General features: G+C 36.5%; 1 protein-coding gene across 1 annotated transcript in view; it reads right to left on the reverse strand.

The window, feature by feature from the left end:
- The window catches only part of LOC120780402 (protein O-mannosyl-transferase 2-like), a 74,126-nt gene extending 67,296 nt beyond the window's left edge, over positions 1-6,830 (reverse strand). The window contains exons 1-5 of the mRNA XM_040112687.1: positions 6,652-6,830; positions 5,637-5,741; positions 5,467-5,575; positions 5,124-5,398; positions 4,749-5,048 (exon numbers count right to left, since the gene is read on the reverse strand). Coding sequence (XP_039968621.1) covers positions 4,749-5,048; positions 5,124-5,398; positions 5,467-5,575; positions 5,637-5,741 — 789 coding nt within the window. The 5' untranslated portion in view covers positions 6,652-6,830. The remainder of the gene's footprint in view (positions 1-4,748; positions 5,049-5,123; positions 5,399-5,466; positions 5,576-5,636; positions 5,742-6,651) is intronic.
- Between the last annotated feature and the right edge of the window lie 12,620 nt (positions 6,831-19,450).

Genomic DNA, 19,450 nt, shown 5'->3' on the forward strand with positions numbered 1-19,450 from the left:
CTGCCCAGCTGGTTGATGTCCTCGTGAAAATAAAGGCTGACATCACCGCCGTCCAAGAAATGCGATGGACGGGACAAGGACAAAGACGAGTAGGTCCTTGTGACATTTACTATAGTGGCCATATAAAGGAGCGCAAGTTTGGTGTGGGATTCGTGGTGGGAGAGAGACTCCGTCGCCGAGTACTATCATTCACTCCGGTGAATGAACGTCTAGCCACAATCCGCATCAAAGCGAGGTTCTTCAACATATCGCTGATCTGCGCCCACGCTCCGACGGATGAGAAGGACGATGTGACCAAAGATGCCTTTTATGAGTGCTTGGAACGCACTTATGAGAGATGCCCCCGCCACGATGTCAAACTCGTGCTTGGCGACTTTAACGCCAGGGTGGGCAAAGAAAGTATCTTTGGCACTATGGTCGGTAAATTCAGCCTCCACGAGGAAACATCCCCAAATGGGTTGAGGCTGATCGACTTCGCCGGGGCCCGAAATATGGTTATCTGTAGTACTAGATTCCAGCACAAAAAAATTCATCAAGCTACCTGGCTGTCTCCGGATCGAAAAACTACCAACAAGATCGATCATGTTGTGATAGACGGAAGACACGTCTCCAGTGTTTTAGATGTGCGTGCGCTCCTAGGTCCTAACATTGACTCGGATCACTATCTTGTTGCAGCCGAGATTCGCACCCGCCTCTGTGCAGCAAAAAACGCACGCCAACAAACACAAGGAAGGTTCCACGTCAAAAAGCTGCAATCACAACAGACTGCCGAACGATTTTCTACTCGGCTTGCACTCCTGCTCTCTGAGAGCACTCATCAACAACTCGGTATAAGGGAACTGTGGGACGGCATTTCAAACTCCTTACGTACAGCTGCATCCGAAACCATTGGTTTTCGGAAAGTGCAAAAGAACAACTGGTACGACGAGGAGTGCCGCGCCGCAGCGGAGAGAAAACAGGCTGCCTACCTCGCAAAGTTACGATCGACCACAACACGTGCGGGATGGGATAGATACCGAGAATTGAAGAGGGAAGCGAGACGCATCTGCAGACAGAAAAAGAAAGAGGCCGAAATGCGTGAGTATGAAGAGCTTGATAAGCTGGCCGACAGGGTAATGCTCGAAAATTCTACGAAAAAATGCGGCGGCTTACAGAAGGTTTCAAGACCGGAGCATACTCTTGTAGAACCCCAAAGGTGATCTAGTGACCGATGCCCAGAGCATACTTAAATTATGGAGGAACACTTCTCCAGCCTGCTGAATGGCAGTGAATGCACAACGCCAGGAGAAGGCGAACCCGATTCCCCAATCGATGACGATGGAGCAGACGTCCCATTGCCCGACCATGAAGAAGTTCGAATAGCAATTACCCGCCTGAAGAACAACAAAGCGGCGGGGGCCGATGGATTACCGGCCGAGCTATTCAAACACGGCGGCGAAGAACTGATAAGGAGCACGCATCAGCTTCTTTGTAAAATATGGTCGGACGAAAGCATGCCCAACGATTGGAATTTAAGTGTGCTGTGCCCAATCCATAAAAAAGGAGACCCCACAATCTGCGCCAACTACCGTGGGATTAGCCTCCTCAACATCGCATATAAGGTTCTATCGAGCGTATTGAGTGAAAGATTAAAGCCCACCGTCAACAAACTGATTGGACCTTATCAGTGTGGCTTTAGACCTGGAAAATCAACAACCGACCAGATATTCACCATGCGCCAAATCTTGGAAAAGACCCGTGAAAGGAGAATCAACACACACCACCTCTTCGTCGATTTCAAAGCTGCTTTCGACAGCACGAAAAGGAGCTGCCTCTATGCCGCGATGTCTGAATTTGGTATCCCAGCAAAACTAATACGGCTGTGTAAACTGACGCTGAGCAACACGAAGAGCTCCGTCAGAATCGGGAAGGACCTCTCCGAGCCGTTCGATACCAAACGAGGTTTCAGACAAGGCGATTCCCTATCGTGTGACTTTTTCAACCTGCTTCTGGAGAAAATAGTTCGAGCTGCAGAACTTAGTAGAGAAGGTACCATCTTTTTATAAGAGTGTACAGCTGCTGGCGTATGCCGATGATATTGATATCATCGGCCTTAACACCCGCGCCGTTAGTTCTGCTTTCTCCAGACTGGACAAGGAAGCAAACAAATGGGTCTGGCAGTGAACGAGGGCAAGACGAAATATCTCCTGTCATCAAACAAACAGTCGTCGCACTCGCGACTTGGCACTCACGTCACTGTTGACAGTCATAACTTTGAAGTTGTAGATAATTTCGTCTATTTAGGAACCAGTATTAACACCACCAACAATGTCAGCCTAGAAATCCAACGCAGGATAACTCTTGCCAACAGGTGCTACTTCGGACTGAGTAGGCAATTGAAAAGTAAAGTCCTGTCTCGACGAACAAAAGCCAAACTCTATAAGTCGCTCATAATTCCCGTCCTGCTATATGGTGCAGAGGCTTGGACGATGTCAACAACTGATGAGTCGACGTTGCGAGTTTTCGAGAGAAAAGTTCTGCGAAAGATTAATGGTCCTTTGCGCGTTGGCCACGGCGAATATCGCATTCGATGGAACGATGAGCTGTACGAGATATACGACGACATTGACATAGTTCAGCGAATTAAAAGACAGCGGCTACGCTGGCTAGGTCATGTTGTCCGAATGGACGAAAACACTCCAGCTCTGAAAGTATTCGACGCTGTACCCGCGGGGAAGCAGAGGAAGAGGAAGACCTCCACTCCGTTGGAAGGACCAAGTGGAGAAGGACCTGGCTACGCTTGGAATATCCAATTGGCGCCACGTAGCGAAAAGGAGAAACGACTGGCGCGCTGTTGTTAACTCGGCTATAATCGCGTAAGCGGTGTCTACGCCAATTAAGAAGAAGAAGAATTTCTTTCCGTTTAGTCACTATTACTATTACACTATTATTTTGGGTCGCGCGTACAACGATCGGAAATGGGCTAAACAAAATTTGGGACGTAACCAGGAAATGATAGTCAGCGAAAGTATAGCAAAAATATGCTTATATGTTTTCGTAATAATTATTAAGAAATATAAATATGTTTGGTGAGAAACGTAAATATGTTTAGTGTTAACTTATATGTGGGCTTGTGTAGGCATTATGTATTTGTGTGGGAATGTTATGCGCACCTATGCATGTATGTATGTATGCACATATAGTGCAGTGGTTTGTGTATACATTATTTGTTCGGCAATGTCGTACGCTTATGCATATGTATGTACATATAGAGCAGTGCGCGCACACCTTTTACTGATAAATGATACGAGTAATATCACGATTTGAATTTGAATTGTACTTACATATGTATATATGTAACTATGTGCTAATATCTAGACGCGTATGAAAATTTAAGTGAAGATATGTAATTAACATACAATATTATTGTAATATATTAAGTTTCTTATGATATTATGGTAGTATCTCATATACACATACATATAGCATATGTATATACGAACATATTCATATATGAAATTACATATATTATATTTCCAAACACAAGAAATGTTTAAAAATTAACTGTTATTCACACATTTACTACAAATAAATATTTTGAAAATATCATAATTTAATTAGAATATTATCAGTTTGGCATTAGTCATAAAAATACGCAAAATTATAATCATATCAATTAATATGATGGCATGCAAACGTTTAAAAATTAAAGCAAAAGGTCTGTAGTAGCATTGTATGTATATTTCTGAGCATAATTTTCATTGAATGCTCAGCTCTGTTCACGCGCCACTGTTAAAATGTCTCCTTCTTAGCTGTGGTAAAACACGCTCATCGCATTCAGTTAGATTTTGACAGTTCACATGCTAGTCTGTTGTTGGACCTGCTCTATAATTTACGTTCTCTGTTAAAACTTTGAAAAAACCTAAGTTTCCTATTACGAAATAATATGTAGATGAAACGAAGAAAACAGACAAGAATCGTTTTTAGCTATTTAGTTGGGTCTGTTTTTGCATTTTATACCATTAGAAACTAGGTATTTCAGTGAACCTAGGGCCTACTAAGTCTTTTGCCACTATAAAGATAAAAAATTAATATTTTGAATAAAAGTAATGCATTGAGCTTGGCACAATAAGTTTTCACCAAATTAAAAATAAGAAAACAAAAAACAAATACGGACTTAAAATAAAAAAATCCAAGGTCTGGGTTATGTGAATTTTCTACTTACATAAATGTGATTATACAAGTATTTGTTTTTAAGGGCTCGTAGTTTGTAACCCTTCCCTCCTTTTTAATTCATCCTTGCCGTTGACGTTTAAGTGTATATAATTGTAAAAGTATGATACATTTAGTATTTATGAATTGTCTGGAAATATTTTCTTGAGAACAGTGTACGTTGGTGTTGTAAATAGATTATTTGAATGTAATTATAATATAATAATACCGCCTTTCTGATTTTATGTCAATGATTACTACGAAAACCATTTAATTTGCCCAGTATAACCATTTAAGTTATTCAAGGTGAAATAATATAACTCAGTGCTCGCGTGGCTCGTTGCTTGTAACATCTAAAACTTATCGAGATTTATATTCTATATTTATAAATCATTAGAATAATGAGGCTAATTCTTTTGAGGGTGATTGTTATCATATATCCATGAAAGCGATAATTTGAATAAAACTAGAGAATAACGGGAATGGAAATGCTTTTAAATGCGTAAGTACATAAGATTCTAAGCTTCAAGTGTACACGATTATTATAGTATATTTACCTGTTGTTGTCTGGCTCCAATACCTTTCGGGTATAAATGATAGTGGGAATGTAGATAACCTCCTCCAGTCTTATGATTTTTAATAGTAACAATTGCACCATATGTCACATCTCGCGGCATACTGACATTATATAAAGAATTACCAATTAAACGAGATTGGAAAGCAGAACTGTAGAAGCCATCCCCGGTTCCGCTCCGATTCAATACAATCAAGTGAATGTAAAAGAAATACATGTACAAAATAATTGGCCACAGAATTAATGCAATTGTTCGACATGCGATTTGTTTGACAGTCTCCGCCTTTATTAATTTAAATAAGAGTAAAAATGTTATTAGTTAATATATATACAAATATTAATATTCTTCTTTCCTTACAAGTGGTTTTCTCATATCTCCAAAAATTATCCAAAGTTGCTGGATTGTGTGCAAACCCACGAGCATAACAACAAAGAGACCTACAAATTTGGTACTTGTTGTACAAGCTAACATAGTACCGGTAAAAAATAGCCAAACCCACCAAGAAATTGTATAAGAATTTCCAGTTGCAGTAAGGTTCGATGCCTTGGTCATTCCCCAAACGGATGCAGTTAAGAAAAAAAGCAGAATCGGGTCAAGCAAAATATATTGATTTAGAGTTACGAGACCCACATCTGCTTGACATACATAATATTAAATTTGTAAGTCATTTATTATTTATTGTAACTAAAAATTTACTAACCAAATATTAAATAAAGTGAAGATATCACAGCTGCTTCGGTTGATTGCGTCAACTCATAGACTGTGTCAAAAGCCATGGGCATTATGAGTGCACCTAAGGTTGTACAAAACTAAAAATACGTTGAATTTAAAACGATAAAACAATAAAATGTTATTGAAATATAGACTTACATAACGCATTCCTTCATAGCGTGAACCGTTGTATTTATCTCCTGGTTTTTCAAAGGGGTAAGTACCATTATACCCAGTTACGTACCCAGAGAGTCCTATAAGCATCTTTGAGATTGAAGTTAATATACATATATGTACATACATATATTTCGTTAAATTTCATATAAAGAGAAAGTAATCTTTTCAAATAGTATAAAAATGTACAAAGTGAAATATTACCGAAGCAAACAAATACATGTGATAAAATCGAAAGTTTAGTTTTTAATTTATACTTCGGGTGTTTTTCAAATGGGTAAATTTTTTTTCTGTTGGTTGGTAGGACAAAACATTCATTAATATTTAAGATACGCGTCGTTTTGTGAGGCTCTAAAAGTGAATTATTCGATTTTTACTATGTCTGAATTTATTTAACAAAAAAGTACGATAATGCACCATCTCATACCATTCAATTAATATCGTGCCGCAACCACCGCATTCGCCTGACTTCACATGATCAGTTCGAGGACACTGTTCTGACTCAATTTAGAATATAAAAACTGAATCGAAGAAGGCTCTGATAGCTATCACGACGGCAATACAAAGTGAATAATCGGAATCAATTTCACTATAAACTACTATCTCGCATCTGCGCTACATATGTAGCTCTAAATCTGAGTAAGTTGCGTGTGGTGATCTACGCATACCGCAGTTTTTATAATAATGGGCGACCGGTCCTATTCATTAGGATGATATGTAACCCATCCTCGTTCGAAATAAAATAAGAGTTGATGACCAGTCAAAAGTCAATGGATGAACCGGACATTGTCGCTCGAGTTTTTCGTTTAAAGATACACAAGATGGTCCTCTTCTTCTGTAACGTACTACATACATATGTTTTATGCACTCTATTCAATAGCAAAAACGGGCTGCCGCTTATCTGTGGGTGTTGTGAATGAAATAAACACACGTATCCACTAAAACTATTTATTTATTTAAAAATTGTTCAGAAATATTGTACATTATAGGTTATACATACAACTATGTTTTGCAATCGTTATAAAGCGAGTATTTTGAGAAATGTGTTTTGTAAAAATGATTATGTCTTCTAACCCTAAACTCAACACCCAGAGATGAAATATCAAAAACGAAAAGAAAAAATAAGCAATCATTAGATTCTATGACGCTGGCTACACGTTCAATATTTTTATATTAACCGCGATCCCGAATGGCAATATTTATTGAACGTTTATTATGCAATATTGACGTATTGTGGGTTTTCGATATTGTTGGGAATTTTAAAACTGAAAATAAAATGATATTAAAATTGCAAAATAAATTTAAATTAAACCTAACCGCCACAGTACTCCCCCGTCAGTGATAATTAAGTCACGGTAAAATTTAAAAATTAATAACTAATTGTCGCATCTCTGTGTATCTAAAAATATTAATGACCCAAAATACTTCGCTGAGCCCCCATATACCTAATATAAAGATTTTCGAACTTCCGAGTAACTTTATACCGAATATATCAGCCAATATGTGAGTTATCACGATGCCAATGAGAGAGTGTGTTCACAACAGTATATCTTTGTGTCTAAAATAAATAAAATTAGACGATATCTTGACCTAGATACCATAAAACTAAAATCAGCATTTTCGAACACCCGGTTGACTTTACTCCATCTAAATTGTGATTGTATGTCAGATACTTTATGAAACCCTGGGTAAATTTTTTTAATATCTAGTATGTTAATAATACGTGGGTTTTGGAAAAATAAAAAAGATACTAGTAAGAAAGGGCTAAGTTCAGTCGCAACCGTACATTTTATACTTTTGAACTTTCAGGAATCAATATGTGCTTCAGCTTCGTTGACTTCATGAAGAGCTGCTCCGACCGAAAAATTGCTAGCGTCGGCGTGAAGGGCCAGTTTAGCGTTTGGCAATAGATGTGCTAATGTAACTGCGTCGGTCAATGCTTGCTGGCATTCTTCGAGAGCCCTTTCGGCGTCTTCGGTCCAAATAACTGGCAATTTGTCATTTTTCTTGTTGCCTTTGATTAGAACGCGGAGTCGGCCTTGAGTTTAAGCTGCATTAGGAATAAAATCGGCATAAAAGTTAATCATTCTAATTTGTCGGTTGATGGTCGAATGCCGGCTTTACTGACTCGATGACCCCAAAAATAATACCTCTTCCTGCGTGCATTCGCATTTAGCGACGTTGATTTTCAAGCTGTGTTGCGTGTATGCGAATATGTTGAAAATGTTTTTCTTTGTTCTTCGATGCGATGCAAATGTCGTCGATGTTGCAGAATACAAAGTCCAAACCAAATAATACCTGATCCAGGAATCGTTGAAATATTTGCGCTGCGGTGCATAATCCGAAGGTCATAACGTTGAATTCTAACAGCCCAAACGGTGTAATTATGGCTGTCTTCTTTCGATCTTCGTCGGCGATTAGAATGTTGAGATAAGCTTTCTCCAAATCAAGAATAGAAAAAATTGTCTTTCCGTTTGACTATGCGTGAAATCCCCAATGTGTTTGACTGTGTAGCGATCTTGAGCTGTTTGAGCGTTTAAACGTCGATAATCTTCACACGGTCGCCAAAGTCCATTCTTTTTTGGAATCATGTTTAATGGATTTAAATCGCTTTATAACGGTTGACAAATTCCCATGTTGATCATGTACTCCAATTCTTTCTAAGCGTTGACGAGTTTCTCTTGATTTAAACGACGAGTGCGTGAATAAACTGGTTGTCCGTTAGTGATGATTTGATGACTTTTTACATACGTTGTCGCTGTTGATTGAAAATACCGGCTAATAAATGATGAAATTAAAAACGCATTTCGCTTCAAGTTTGGTTCATCAACCAAAAGACCAAATTTGTCGAGAAAATCTGCACCCAAAATTGATTTTGACTGATGTGAATTATGTATCTTCGTAGTCCTAAGTCGATTGAAATTAGTTTGTTACCATATGTGTTTATGATTGATCCGTTGGCGGCGAATAGCGAATAATTCGATGTTTTGAGTTTCTCTTTAATTGATGATTTAAGTTGAATTGAAAAACCTGCTCCTGTGTCGACTGAAAATTTACGATGAGTCTTACGGTCGGTGATAAAGGGACGGCGTGATGTTTGACTGCCCTCTTCGCTGACCGTCGGAGGCGAAGAGGTCTTTAGTTTCCCTCCTTCTTGAATGCGCACGATTGTAAACACTTCTTGTCATCCGCGCCGAATCAACGATGATAATAACAATTCAGAAACTTGCTAACCTGGCTTTGTGAACGACTACGAGAACGTTGTTTGTTGTCGCGGGCTGGTGTTTGATTACGGTTGATTGTTGGAAGAATTTTATTCGATTTCGTTGACTTCTTGTTGGAGAGCGTCAATCGTCTGCTTCAAAGCGGCGAAACCATCCGCTTGGGTATTTTACTTAGATTGTTGACCTTGAACCGTTGAAACTGAACTGAAATTACCAATTTCCATCATTTTGTCGGTTTGTTGAGCACACCGTTCTGAATCTCCTACGGCAATTGACACCACTGCGCGCACACTTTCAGGCAATTTATCGAGCCAGAATGTTTTGATTGCATTATCATTTAATGCACCGCCGGACAAAATGCGCATTTGTCGAAGTAATTGAGATGGTTTTTGATTGCCCAAGTCGCATTCTTCGACCATTCGATTCAGCTTTTATTTTCCGAATCGGTGAAATCTTTGATCAATCGGCTTTTAATTGAGTCGTATCTCCCTGTTGCTGGTGGTGCACGCACAATATCGGCAACATTTGTGAGTGTTTCAACACCGAGCGAGCTGATAACGTGATCGTATTTTGTTTGATCGCTTGAAATTCCAGCGTTTCGGAGTTGCGCTTCCATTTGGATGAAAAACAAATCAGGTTCTCGTTTGCTAAAAACAGGTGGTTTTATCTCGATTTTATACACTTCTCCGGAGACTTGAGGTGCGCTGTTAGCTGTGGAGTAAATGATACTGTTGCTGCCATTGTTTGTCGTAGTATTGGTTGTAACTGTTTTTGTAGTTGTAGTTGCCGTTTTTGTAGTCATATTTTTGATGAGAATCGTTGTTTCGGTCTGCTGAGTACTGCAAAATTTCCACTGCACGACATATCTTTGGAGAATGTTCGCCGTTTGCTCTATGACCGCGTGTTCGGTTTTTATTTTACAAAATTTTGCCGCACACTATGTTCGTTGAGCGAGTTCGTAGAATCGCCTGATTTTAAAACGGGGATTGAAAAAGGACCCGGCAATGATCGCGCGTGTGATGAAATTAATATATTTCTTTGATTTTTATTTAAAAACGTCGGAGGTCACCAATCTGTGGGTGTTGTGAATGAAATAAACACACGAATCCACTAAAACTATTTATTTATTTAAAAATTGTTCAGAAATATTGTACATTATAGGTTATACATACAGCTATGTTTTGCAATCGTTATAAAGCGAGTATTTTGAGAAATGTGCTTTGTAAAAATTATTATGGCTTCTGATGCTAAATTCAACTCGCAGAGATGAAATATCAAAAACGAATAGAAAAAATAAGCAGTCATCAGATAGTATGACGCTGGTTACACGTTCAATATTTTTATATAAGCCGCAATCCCAAATGGCAATACTTACTGAACGTTAATTATGCAATATTGAGTATTGTGGGTTTTCGATATTGTCGCGAGTTTTAAAATTGAAAATAAAATGAAATTAAAATTGCAAAATAAATTTAAATTAAATCTAACTGCCACATATCCATTTATTAGTCTGGCTAACAGGGAAATTGCGTCCAGCCAAATTGGCGAAGTTGTTTCTGCAGAGTTGCACGACCTCAGTTAAAATAAAGACTTATATATATGACACCAACATTAAAAGCATGATCCGCGGACCATGTAGCGTACTGAACTGTACGGCCCTTGTTATAAGGAAGGAAAATGCACAAAACAGTATCCATGCGCGCTCTTAAAAAATTGTTGCCAATAGTATAGGCGTAGTTCGCCCCAGGAAGGCGACGTTCTGTTAATATTAATGTGGGAGGCACCGCGGAAAATTTGTCCATAGCTGGAAGTTACTATATTCAACACTGATTTCCAAAATTTTAAAATTCCACATAAATGTAAAGTTTTGCAATCGGTATAGCCAATCAAATATTTATACATAAATAAACAAAACAGTTTGTGTTCCACTTTTGATTGTGTTGTCGTTGACAGGTATGGATAAAATTATACCGTTGGAAAAGCAAAGACCAGCAAAAGTGCACATTGTTATTTCGCATGTAACCGGTTTTTGATTAAGAGCGCTAGAAACGTTTTTTTTTTAAATAAAACAAAAACGGTTTAGGATATCAATGAAATTTTTTATTCCTGTGTACCGCTGTCATTGAAAAACCAGCTCTCGAAGTTGAAATATCTTTCCATGACGCAATGGCAAATATTACTGAAGGGAAGTGTCAAAAGAACGGGAAAAAACGTGGCGCGGTTTGCTACGTCAAAGTGAACACAGATAAGAATACATTGGTGCAAATTCAGCGACTACAACAACTACAAGCGGGGTGGCACATTTTCAGTCATGTTATTGATCAATGCTATTTCTCTTTTGCGCGCCACCTAACATAAACTATGTTCGGACCGACAACGAAAACATGTTTTCGTGGGAAAAACTGGTCTTCGCACGAAAACTTGTGTTTTCGTCCATGTAAAATCTGTCAAACGAAAACACAGATTTCGCTAAAGTGCCCAGGAGACGATCAAATAATTGCGTCAAACACTATAAGTGTGTTGGTGTCGTCGGCTCTCGTCGGCGACACGTACGCTACACCGTACGTCGGCTCTGTTTGATGAAAATCAAAAATTTTTGATATTTCTTTTTGACGGACGATAATTTGATCGTCTCCACTCATGTTTGACAAGCATGAGCTCATTTACAATGAAGATTTCAAGCTGAAAGGACACAGAAAAATGAAGCGAATTGAAATTGAATTGACACAGAAAAACTAAGTGAATTGAAATAAGTTTGAAATTTTAAAATAAATAAAATAAAATCGAATAAATAAATAAAATAAATCAAATAAATAAAATAAAATAACAAAAACACATGCCAATAACAGATAATCATCCGACGCTGACATGACATGATGAGCGTTCGCTACGACCTCAAAACTAAACTAATGTTTGACGTATTAATTTGAACGTTTGCGCGCAAAACATGATTGAACATCACTAACACATATGGACTGTTTGAGGCAATTTGTTGGTCGTCTCCAGTGCACTTAAAAACTTCTTGAAAACTTCATTCCACTCATTATAATCGGTGCCTGCTCTAGTTTAATCGATGTTTTTGGAAGGCATATTTTGCTGGCCCTAAATTGTCACTTGATATTTGTTTACATTCCATATAAAAATACAGGGGGCCTATTCTGTAACTCGATTTTCGGATTTTCAAGCCAATTTTCAAGCCAATTTTCGAATAAATTATTCGTTAGCTTTTGAGTTGTAGAAAGCAAAAATGAATATTGTACGTATTTTTTCTGGCGCAGGGGGGTACAACTTTCGCATAATGATAAAGTAGACCCGAATTTCGAATAGAATACATTTTCGAATCGAGTTACAGAATAGGCCCCCAGCTGTCACTTGATATTCTCATATTAGGGGGATTCTCTTGCTCTTGCAAAACCTTGGACGGTGCAAGAGTTGCAGAATTTTCCTCTTGGTGCAACGGCACAACAACAAACACACGCAGAAAATTATTTGCAATGGCTGTAAAATATGTCAGACCAAAACCCATGTTTATTTTCGTGCCGTCATATATCACTTGATTCTGCAATGGGTGCTCTCTTAGCCTTATATATTTCGGTATAGGATTTTTGCATTTTGCAATCTTGCAAGAGCAAGAGAATGCCGCTATTGATAGTTGTCAGTGAAAACTCATCGAAAACACACATTGTCGGTCCGAACATAGTAATAGTCGTATACAGAAATGCATTGTGGAATAGCTAATTGTTTGAAAAATTTTTCCATGGTCAATTTTATGTAGTTGTATTAATTGATAACATCAGCAACAATAACGAAATAAAAAGTAATTAAATTGTTTTTCGCTTGTTGCAACTTTTAACGACAATTGAATTAACAACGTTCATTTTATTTTCTGAATTAGATATTTTTAGATAAATTTCCCAGGTTAATTAGTTGGTTCAATCAACATCGACATATAGAAATAATTTCTTCCCGTGTTTTTCCTCAATCTAATTCCTACTCTACTTCCTCAATTTTTGGTGAGTTTATTATACTCTTGCAACATGTTGCTACAGAGAGTAATAGTTTCGTTGTTTTTCGGAACTTTTAACAAAAATTTAATTCACAACGATCATTTTATTTTAGTGAGTTAGATATTTTTAGGTAAATTTAAAGAAATATTTCTTTCCTAGGTTATTTAGTTAATTCAATGAACACCAACAGAATTTCAATTGCAGATTTCTTCCTGTGTTTTGTTGAACTAACGGTTGTATGTTACACCTAAAACTAATCGAAATAGACATAGTCTCATATCTATATAAACGGAACTTCCCATATTAAATTCCATTTGATTCTTTCACTTTCCAGTACACAAGTAAGAAGTAATTAATGTAACGGAAAAAACTATGCACGAATAGAGCCTGTTCAAGACCTAATATGTGGTCCCCAGTATCTATAGTTGACTTTTGACCGAAAATATCGGTCAATGTAAGGGATATAGCTTTGAAATTCTCTTTAATTCTTTTCATGATAATGATCATTGGTAAAGTGTTTAATTTGTTTAAAATAATTTTGTAAACGTGTCTATAGGCAACATCCTGTAACTAACGGACCAGGACACTTAGGACCTTGAAATGTTTATCACTTCATACTTGAGTTAAGACTAACATATGGGCCATTCCATCAATTGGCGACATGGTTTTGTACCCGTGGTTCTCCGATTTTGACGAAACTTTAGAATATCATAATATAGACCAAAATAAGAATATCTGTAAACTTTTTAGTGGTCAAAGTTGCTCCATTATTTTTTGGCGCGCAATTCAAACTGAGATCAAAAAAAAAAAATGACTATTTCTTTTATTTTTTAACGACCTCAAAATTGAGTGAAAAAAATTTTGCAGTTATCCAATTTTAAGTAAAAAAAATCTCAGCTTTCTGATAAAAATATTTTCAAAATCCAAAAAGTTTTCAAAATCCAAAAAAAAAAACATTTTTTTTCCAAAAATCCGGTTTTTGTGCTTTTCCCCTAATTTTTGATCCTCTGATCCCATGAACAGCAAAAAAATGCAAAGTTGTCGCTATACGGCGCAGTCTGTTCGCTTAGATGGTTGTGTGAAGGAGGTAAACATGTAAATTGTATTCTTAGACTTGAATTAATGAGGAAATCAGTGTCTTTATTCACAAAAATATGCGCCGTATAGCGACAACTTTGCATTTTTTTTGCTGTTCATGGGATCAGAGTCCCATATTTTTGAACACTGATTCTTATGTAAAATTTAACGAGGAATCGAATGGGAAAGTCAATTTTGAAAAAAAGTTGGTGGAAAAGCACAAAAAATTGGATTTTTGGAAAAAATTTGTTTTTTTTTTTGGATTTTGAGCGACAACTTTGCATTTTGTTTGCTGTTCATGGGATCAGAGCCCCATATTTTTGAACACTGATTCTTATGTAAAATTTAACGAGGAATCGAATGGGAAAGTCAATTTTGAAAAAAAAAAAATTGGGGGAAAAGCACAAAAAACGGAATTTTTGGAAAACAGTTGTTTTTTTTTTGGATTATTAATATATTTTTGGATTTTGAAAATATTTGTATCAGAAAGCTGAGATTTTTTTACTTAAAATTGGATAACTGCAAAATTTTTTTCACTCAATTTTGAAGTCGTTAAAAAATTAAAGAAATAGTCATTTTTTTGTTTGATCTCAATTTGAATTGCGCGCCAAAAAACAATGGAGCAACTTTGACCACAAAAAAGTTTACAGATATTCTTATTTTGGTCTATATTATGATATTCTAAAGTTTCGTCAAAATCGGAGAACCACGGGTACAAAACCATGTCGCCAATTGATGGAATGGCCCATATATCTGTCCTAAAAAACGTTTTAGCTCAGCTCATTTTAATTCGGATATGAAAGGGTTAAGAGGAATTTGTCATTTCAAAATTCATGACATATTTTATCGCAGGGCAGGACCCATGTTTATGTCATATATTATATTATATTATAGAATGCTAGAGCAATAAAATAAAATGACTGTTTGTTTATATATGTATTTAACAAAAAAATTGTGTGGTTAAAAATTTTTCAGTATCAGATTCTGCTTTGGATTCATTGGCACATCCTATATTATTCCGAAATGGAGATTTTGGCTGACACGTTAATATTCTCACAAGGTGCAACATAATTCTAATGGTAGACAGTTTCGAAATAAGGTTACCATATTATGATGGTTTATCGATCATTTTATCATTTTGCTTAAATTCCAAAATCTATTTTTGCAGTACATTGTTGATTGTGAGAATAGGAAGATATCAACTACATTTTAAGAGACAGAATCAAGCGAATTTGAGGGCAGATGTGTATAATAATTTATTACCGATTATTTGCAAAGGAATCAAATAGGTGATGTTAGCTTAGGTCTCCGAGAAATTTGTGCTTAGATGCAATGCCAATTGTTCAGCACTTCTGCAAGCTATCGCTTTTTGTTCCAATCACTTACATTCTGAATTTGCCTAAGATTGTAAATAATTTTCATTATAATCATTTTAGGCCTGAAATAGTTGGGCGTGTATTTAAATCGAAGTTAAAAGAACTCATATCTTACATTTAAAGGTAAAAATGGGTCGGCTTTAGTATACCGTCCCAGGATTTCGGGAATAAAATGGGTATGGTCGGATAGAGGAGACTCTCCAGATGACGAATATATATGGTTATAGGCGCTGGAAGCTTATAGTTTTCGAGATATTCGCGTTTAAAGTTGAAAATTTGCAATATTTTAATTACATATTGTCTATATATAAATTTAACTTTGCACTTATATTTTTCAATTTTATATACACTAACACATCACTAATTCATTTGTACACATTTATTTTATATAATATAGTGCAAAAATAGCTTTTAATATACATTTAAATTATTGTTGAATTATGATTATTTAAGAATAACAAATGAATTACAAACTGACAAATAATCAGTGTTACCATACTAAAATATTTTATAAACTAAAACTAAAAAAAAAATATAAAGAAATATTATACCCTAAATACAGGAGACATAATCGTTGATAAACAATAAAAAATATACAAAAAATGTAAGCGGCCTGAAGGCCGCCCACGCAAAAAGGAGTTCTACGCGAAAAGGATTTGATACACCCCGGTGTTGGACCGACCAGAGTTATTTTTTTTGAAGCGCGGCCGAAGGCCGCCCTCGCAAAAAGGAGTTCTACGCGAAAAGAATTTGATACACCCCGGTGTTTGATCTACCAGGGTTATTTTTTTTGAAGCGCGGCCGAAGGCCTCCCACGCAAAAGGAGTTCTACGCGAAAAGAATTTGATACACCCCGGTGTTTAATCTACCAGGGCTATTTTTTTTTAAGCGCGGCCGAAGACCGCCCACGCAAAAAGGAGTTCTACACGAAAAGAATTTGATACACCCCGGTGTTGGACCGACCAGGGTAATTTTTTTTGAAGCGCGGCCGAAGGCCGCCCACGCAAAAAGGAGTTCTACGCGAAAAAAATCTGATACACCCCGGTGTTGGACCGGCCAGGGTTATTTTTCTTGAAGCGCGGCCGAAGGCCGCCCTCGCAAAAAGGAGTTCTACGCGAAAAGAATTTGATACACCCCGGTGTTGGACCGACCAGGGTTATTTTTTTTATAGGTTGTTGATTCTCGTATTTGGGGTATAATCTGTTCACTTTATTACAAATGATCTCGATAAGGTAACACTGATTATTTGACAGTTTGTAATTCATTTGTTATTCTTAAATAATCATAATTCAACAATAATTTAAATGTATATTAAAAGCTAGTTTTGCACTATATTATATAAAATAAATGTGTACAAATGAATTAGTGAAGTGTTAGTGGATATAAAAGTGAAAAATATAGGTGCAAAATTAATTTTATATATCGAAAATATGTAATTAAAATATTGCAAATTTTCAACTTTAAACGCGAATATCTCGAAAACTATGAGCTTCCTGCCGCTATAACTATTTATTTCCTTGATCATGATAATCTCCTCTATCCAACCATATCCTTTTTATCCTTGAAATCCTGGGACGGTATACTTAATTCTTCCCCATACAGTGAACAGTACGGTAATTTTGGATGTGATCCCCATAAATTGGGATTCACCTATGGGCAGTGTGACCTTTTTGAAGTTAAAGACACAGGCTATGTGTAAGCGCCTTGACGGCATAAGTACAGATATGGCCTCAGAGTGGTTGCAAAGCATGGATGAATATGCTTTAACGGAAAAAATTTTTATAATAATTTTAAATAAGCTTTCGGCATGTCTACCAACAAACCAGTTTCTATGCGAAATCTTTCTTGAATATCTCTTTTTGTTTGTGATTCTCTTTTTCTCCTTTCGATCTCTTTTGTCTATACTTTTCTACAGGTAACTTGTATGCCAGATGTAAAATGCGAAAATCGAATCCTGGCGTGCAGTACAGATAGTCTAAATTCGAAAGCTTTGGAATTTTCTGAGTCAGATTATTAAAATCTTTAGATGTGGCTCCACAAATATAACACGTGCTTGTTGATTTGGTATCAGTTGCAGCATTGCACACTTTGCCATCGACCATTGTCATTTTAAATATATGCATGTTCAAAGAAAAATTTAATCTCATGCACTTTATCTCCTGCACGCGTCAACTTCAACATAACTTATTTTCTCTTTTGTTACATCCACAGATTCTTTAACAAACAGAAACCTAATTGGTCTACAATATCTAGGCTATGACGGTGTAGGGGTTTGCCACATAATTTATATATATATATATATATATATATATATATTCTCGCAACAAAGTTGCTAAGGAGAGTATTATAGTTTTGTTCACATAACGGTTGTTTGTAAGTCCTAACACTAAAAGAGTCAGATATAGGGTTATATATACCAAAGTGATCAGGGTGACGAGTAGAGTTGAAATCCGGATGTCTGTCTGTCCGTCCGTCCGTCTGTCCGTCCGTCCGTGCAAGCTGTAACTTGAGTAAAATATATATAGATATCATGATGAAACTTGATACCCGTATTTCTTGGCTCTATAAGAAGGTAAAGTTCGAAGATGGGCAAAATCGGTCCACTGCCACGCCCACAAAATGGCGAAAACCGAAAACCTATAAAATGTCATAACTAAGCCATAAATAAAGATATTAAAGTGAAATTTGGCACAAAGGATCGCATTAGGGAGGGCATATTTGGACGTAATTTTTTTGGAAAAGTGGGCGTGACCCCGCCCCCTACTAAGTTTTTTGTACATATCTCGGAAACTACTACAGCTAAGTCAACCAAACTCTATAGAGTCGTTTCCTTCAGGCATTTACATATACAGTTCAAAAATGGAAGAAATCGGATAATAACTACGCCCACCTCCCATACAAAGGTTATGTTGAAAATCACTAAAAGTGCGTTAACGGACTAACAAAAAACGTCAGAAACACTAAATTTTACGGAAAAAATGGCAGAAGAAAGCTGCACCCATGCTTTTTTTTAATTGAAAATGGGCATGGCGTCGCCCACTTATGGACCAAAAACCATATCTCAGGAACTACTCTACCGATTTCAATGAAATTCGGTATATAATATTTTCTTAACACCCTGATGACATGTACAAAATATGGGTGAAATCGGTTCACAAACAGGCCTTCTTCCAATATAACGCTACTTTGAATTCCATCTGATGCCTTCTCTGTATAATATATACATTAGGAACCAATGATGATAGCGGAATAAAACTTTACAAAATACGGTATTTGAAAAATATGTAAATGTCGGATAATGAGATCTCGATAATCACTTTATCCTGCGAGAGTATAAAATGTTCGGTGACACTCGAACTTAGCCCTTCCTGACTTGTTATATATTAATATATTATATATTATATTATTTTATTATAACTTTATGAGACTTGTGCAAACCCTATTTATTTTGCTTCATTATTACTTCCAATCTTAAAAAACCTTTAAGTCGCACATCTGCAGCTGTCCGCAGCTAAAATATGTGTCGCAAGCTTGTCTAATATGTCTATTATTAAAAACTATAAAAATTTTCACGCGAGAGGAGACGAGAATATATTTAATTTATATTTGAACAAGAAAATTAACATTTAGTAAAACTGAGAAAAACCATGAGCATAAATCAAAGAAATTCATTTATTACTTCTAATCGCTTTGTGTATTTGTGGTAGAGCTGAGCATTTGATTTATAATCGCCAAAGATTGTCCAATATTTCGCCTAAACTTTGCAATAAAGAAGTTAAGAAACTTTTACTGTGTTTACACTGTTTACAAAAGGGCCATTACATACAATACTGCAAACTAGTTCTTATCGTAAATGTCATTTGAACTCTGGTTCACAGATTCACTTCGTCAACTGCATAAATCTAATTCTTCGTTTTGGTTTTAGGAATTGGAGATGCAAATTGTCCAAGATATGGATACCGGTCAATCTTCTACTGAAGTCTTGAACTTTTAACTACTCAACAAATATTACTGCTCTCGTGGCTATTACTATAATCATCATAATCAACCTGGAACTATAGTTATGACCGATGATTGAAATGCTCCTTCGAATATTCAACTAGCTGATCCTACAT

The sequence above is a fragment of the Bactrocera tryoni genome, unplaced genomic scaffold, assembly GCF_016617805.1.
Source record: "Bactrocera tryoni isolate S06 unplaced genomic scaffold, CSIRO_BtryS06_freeze2 scaffold_25, whole genome shotgun sequence".
Lineage (NCBI taxonomy): Eukaryota > Metazoa > Arthropoda > Insecta > Diptera > Tephritidae > Bactrocera > Bactrocera tryoni.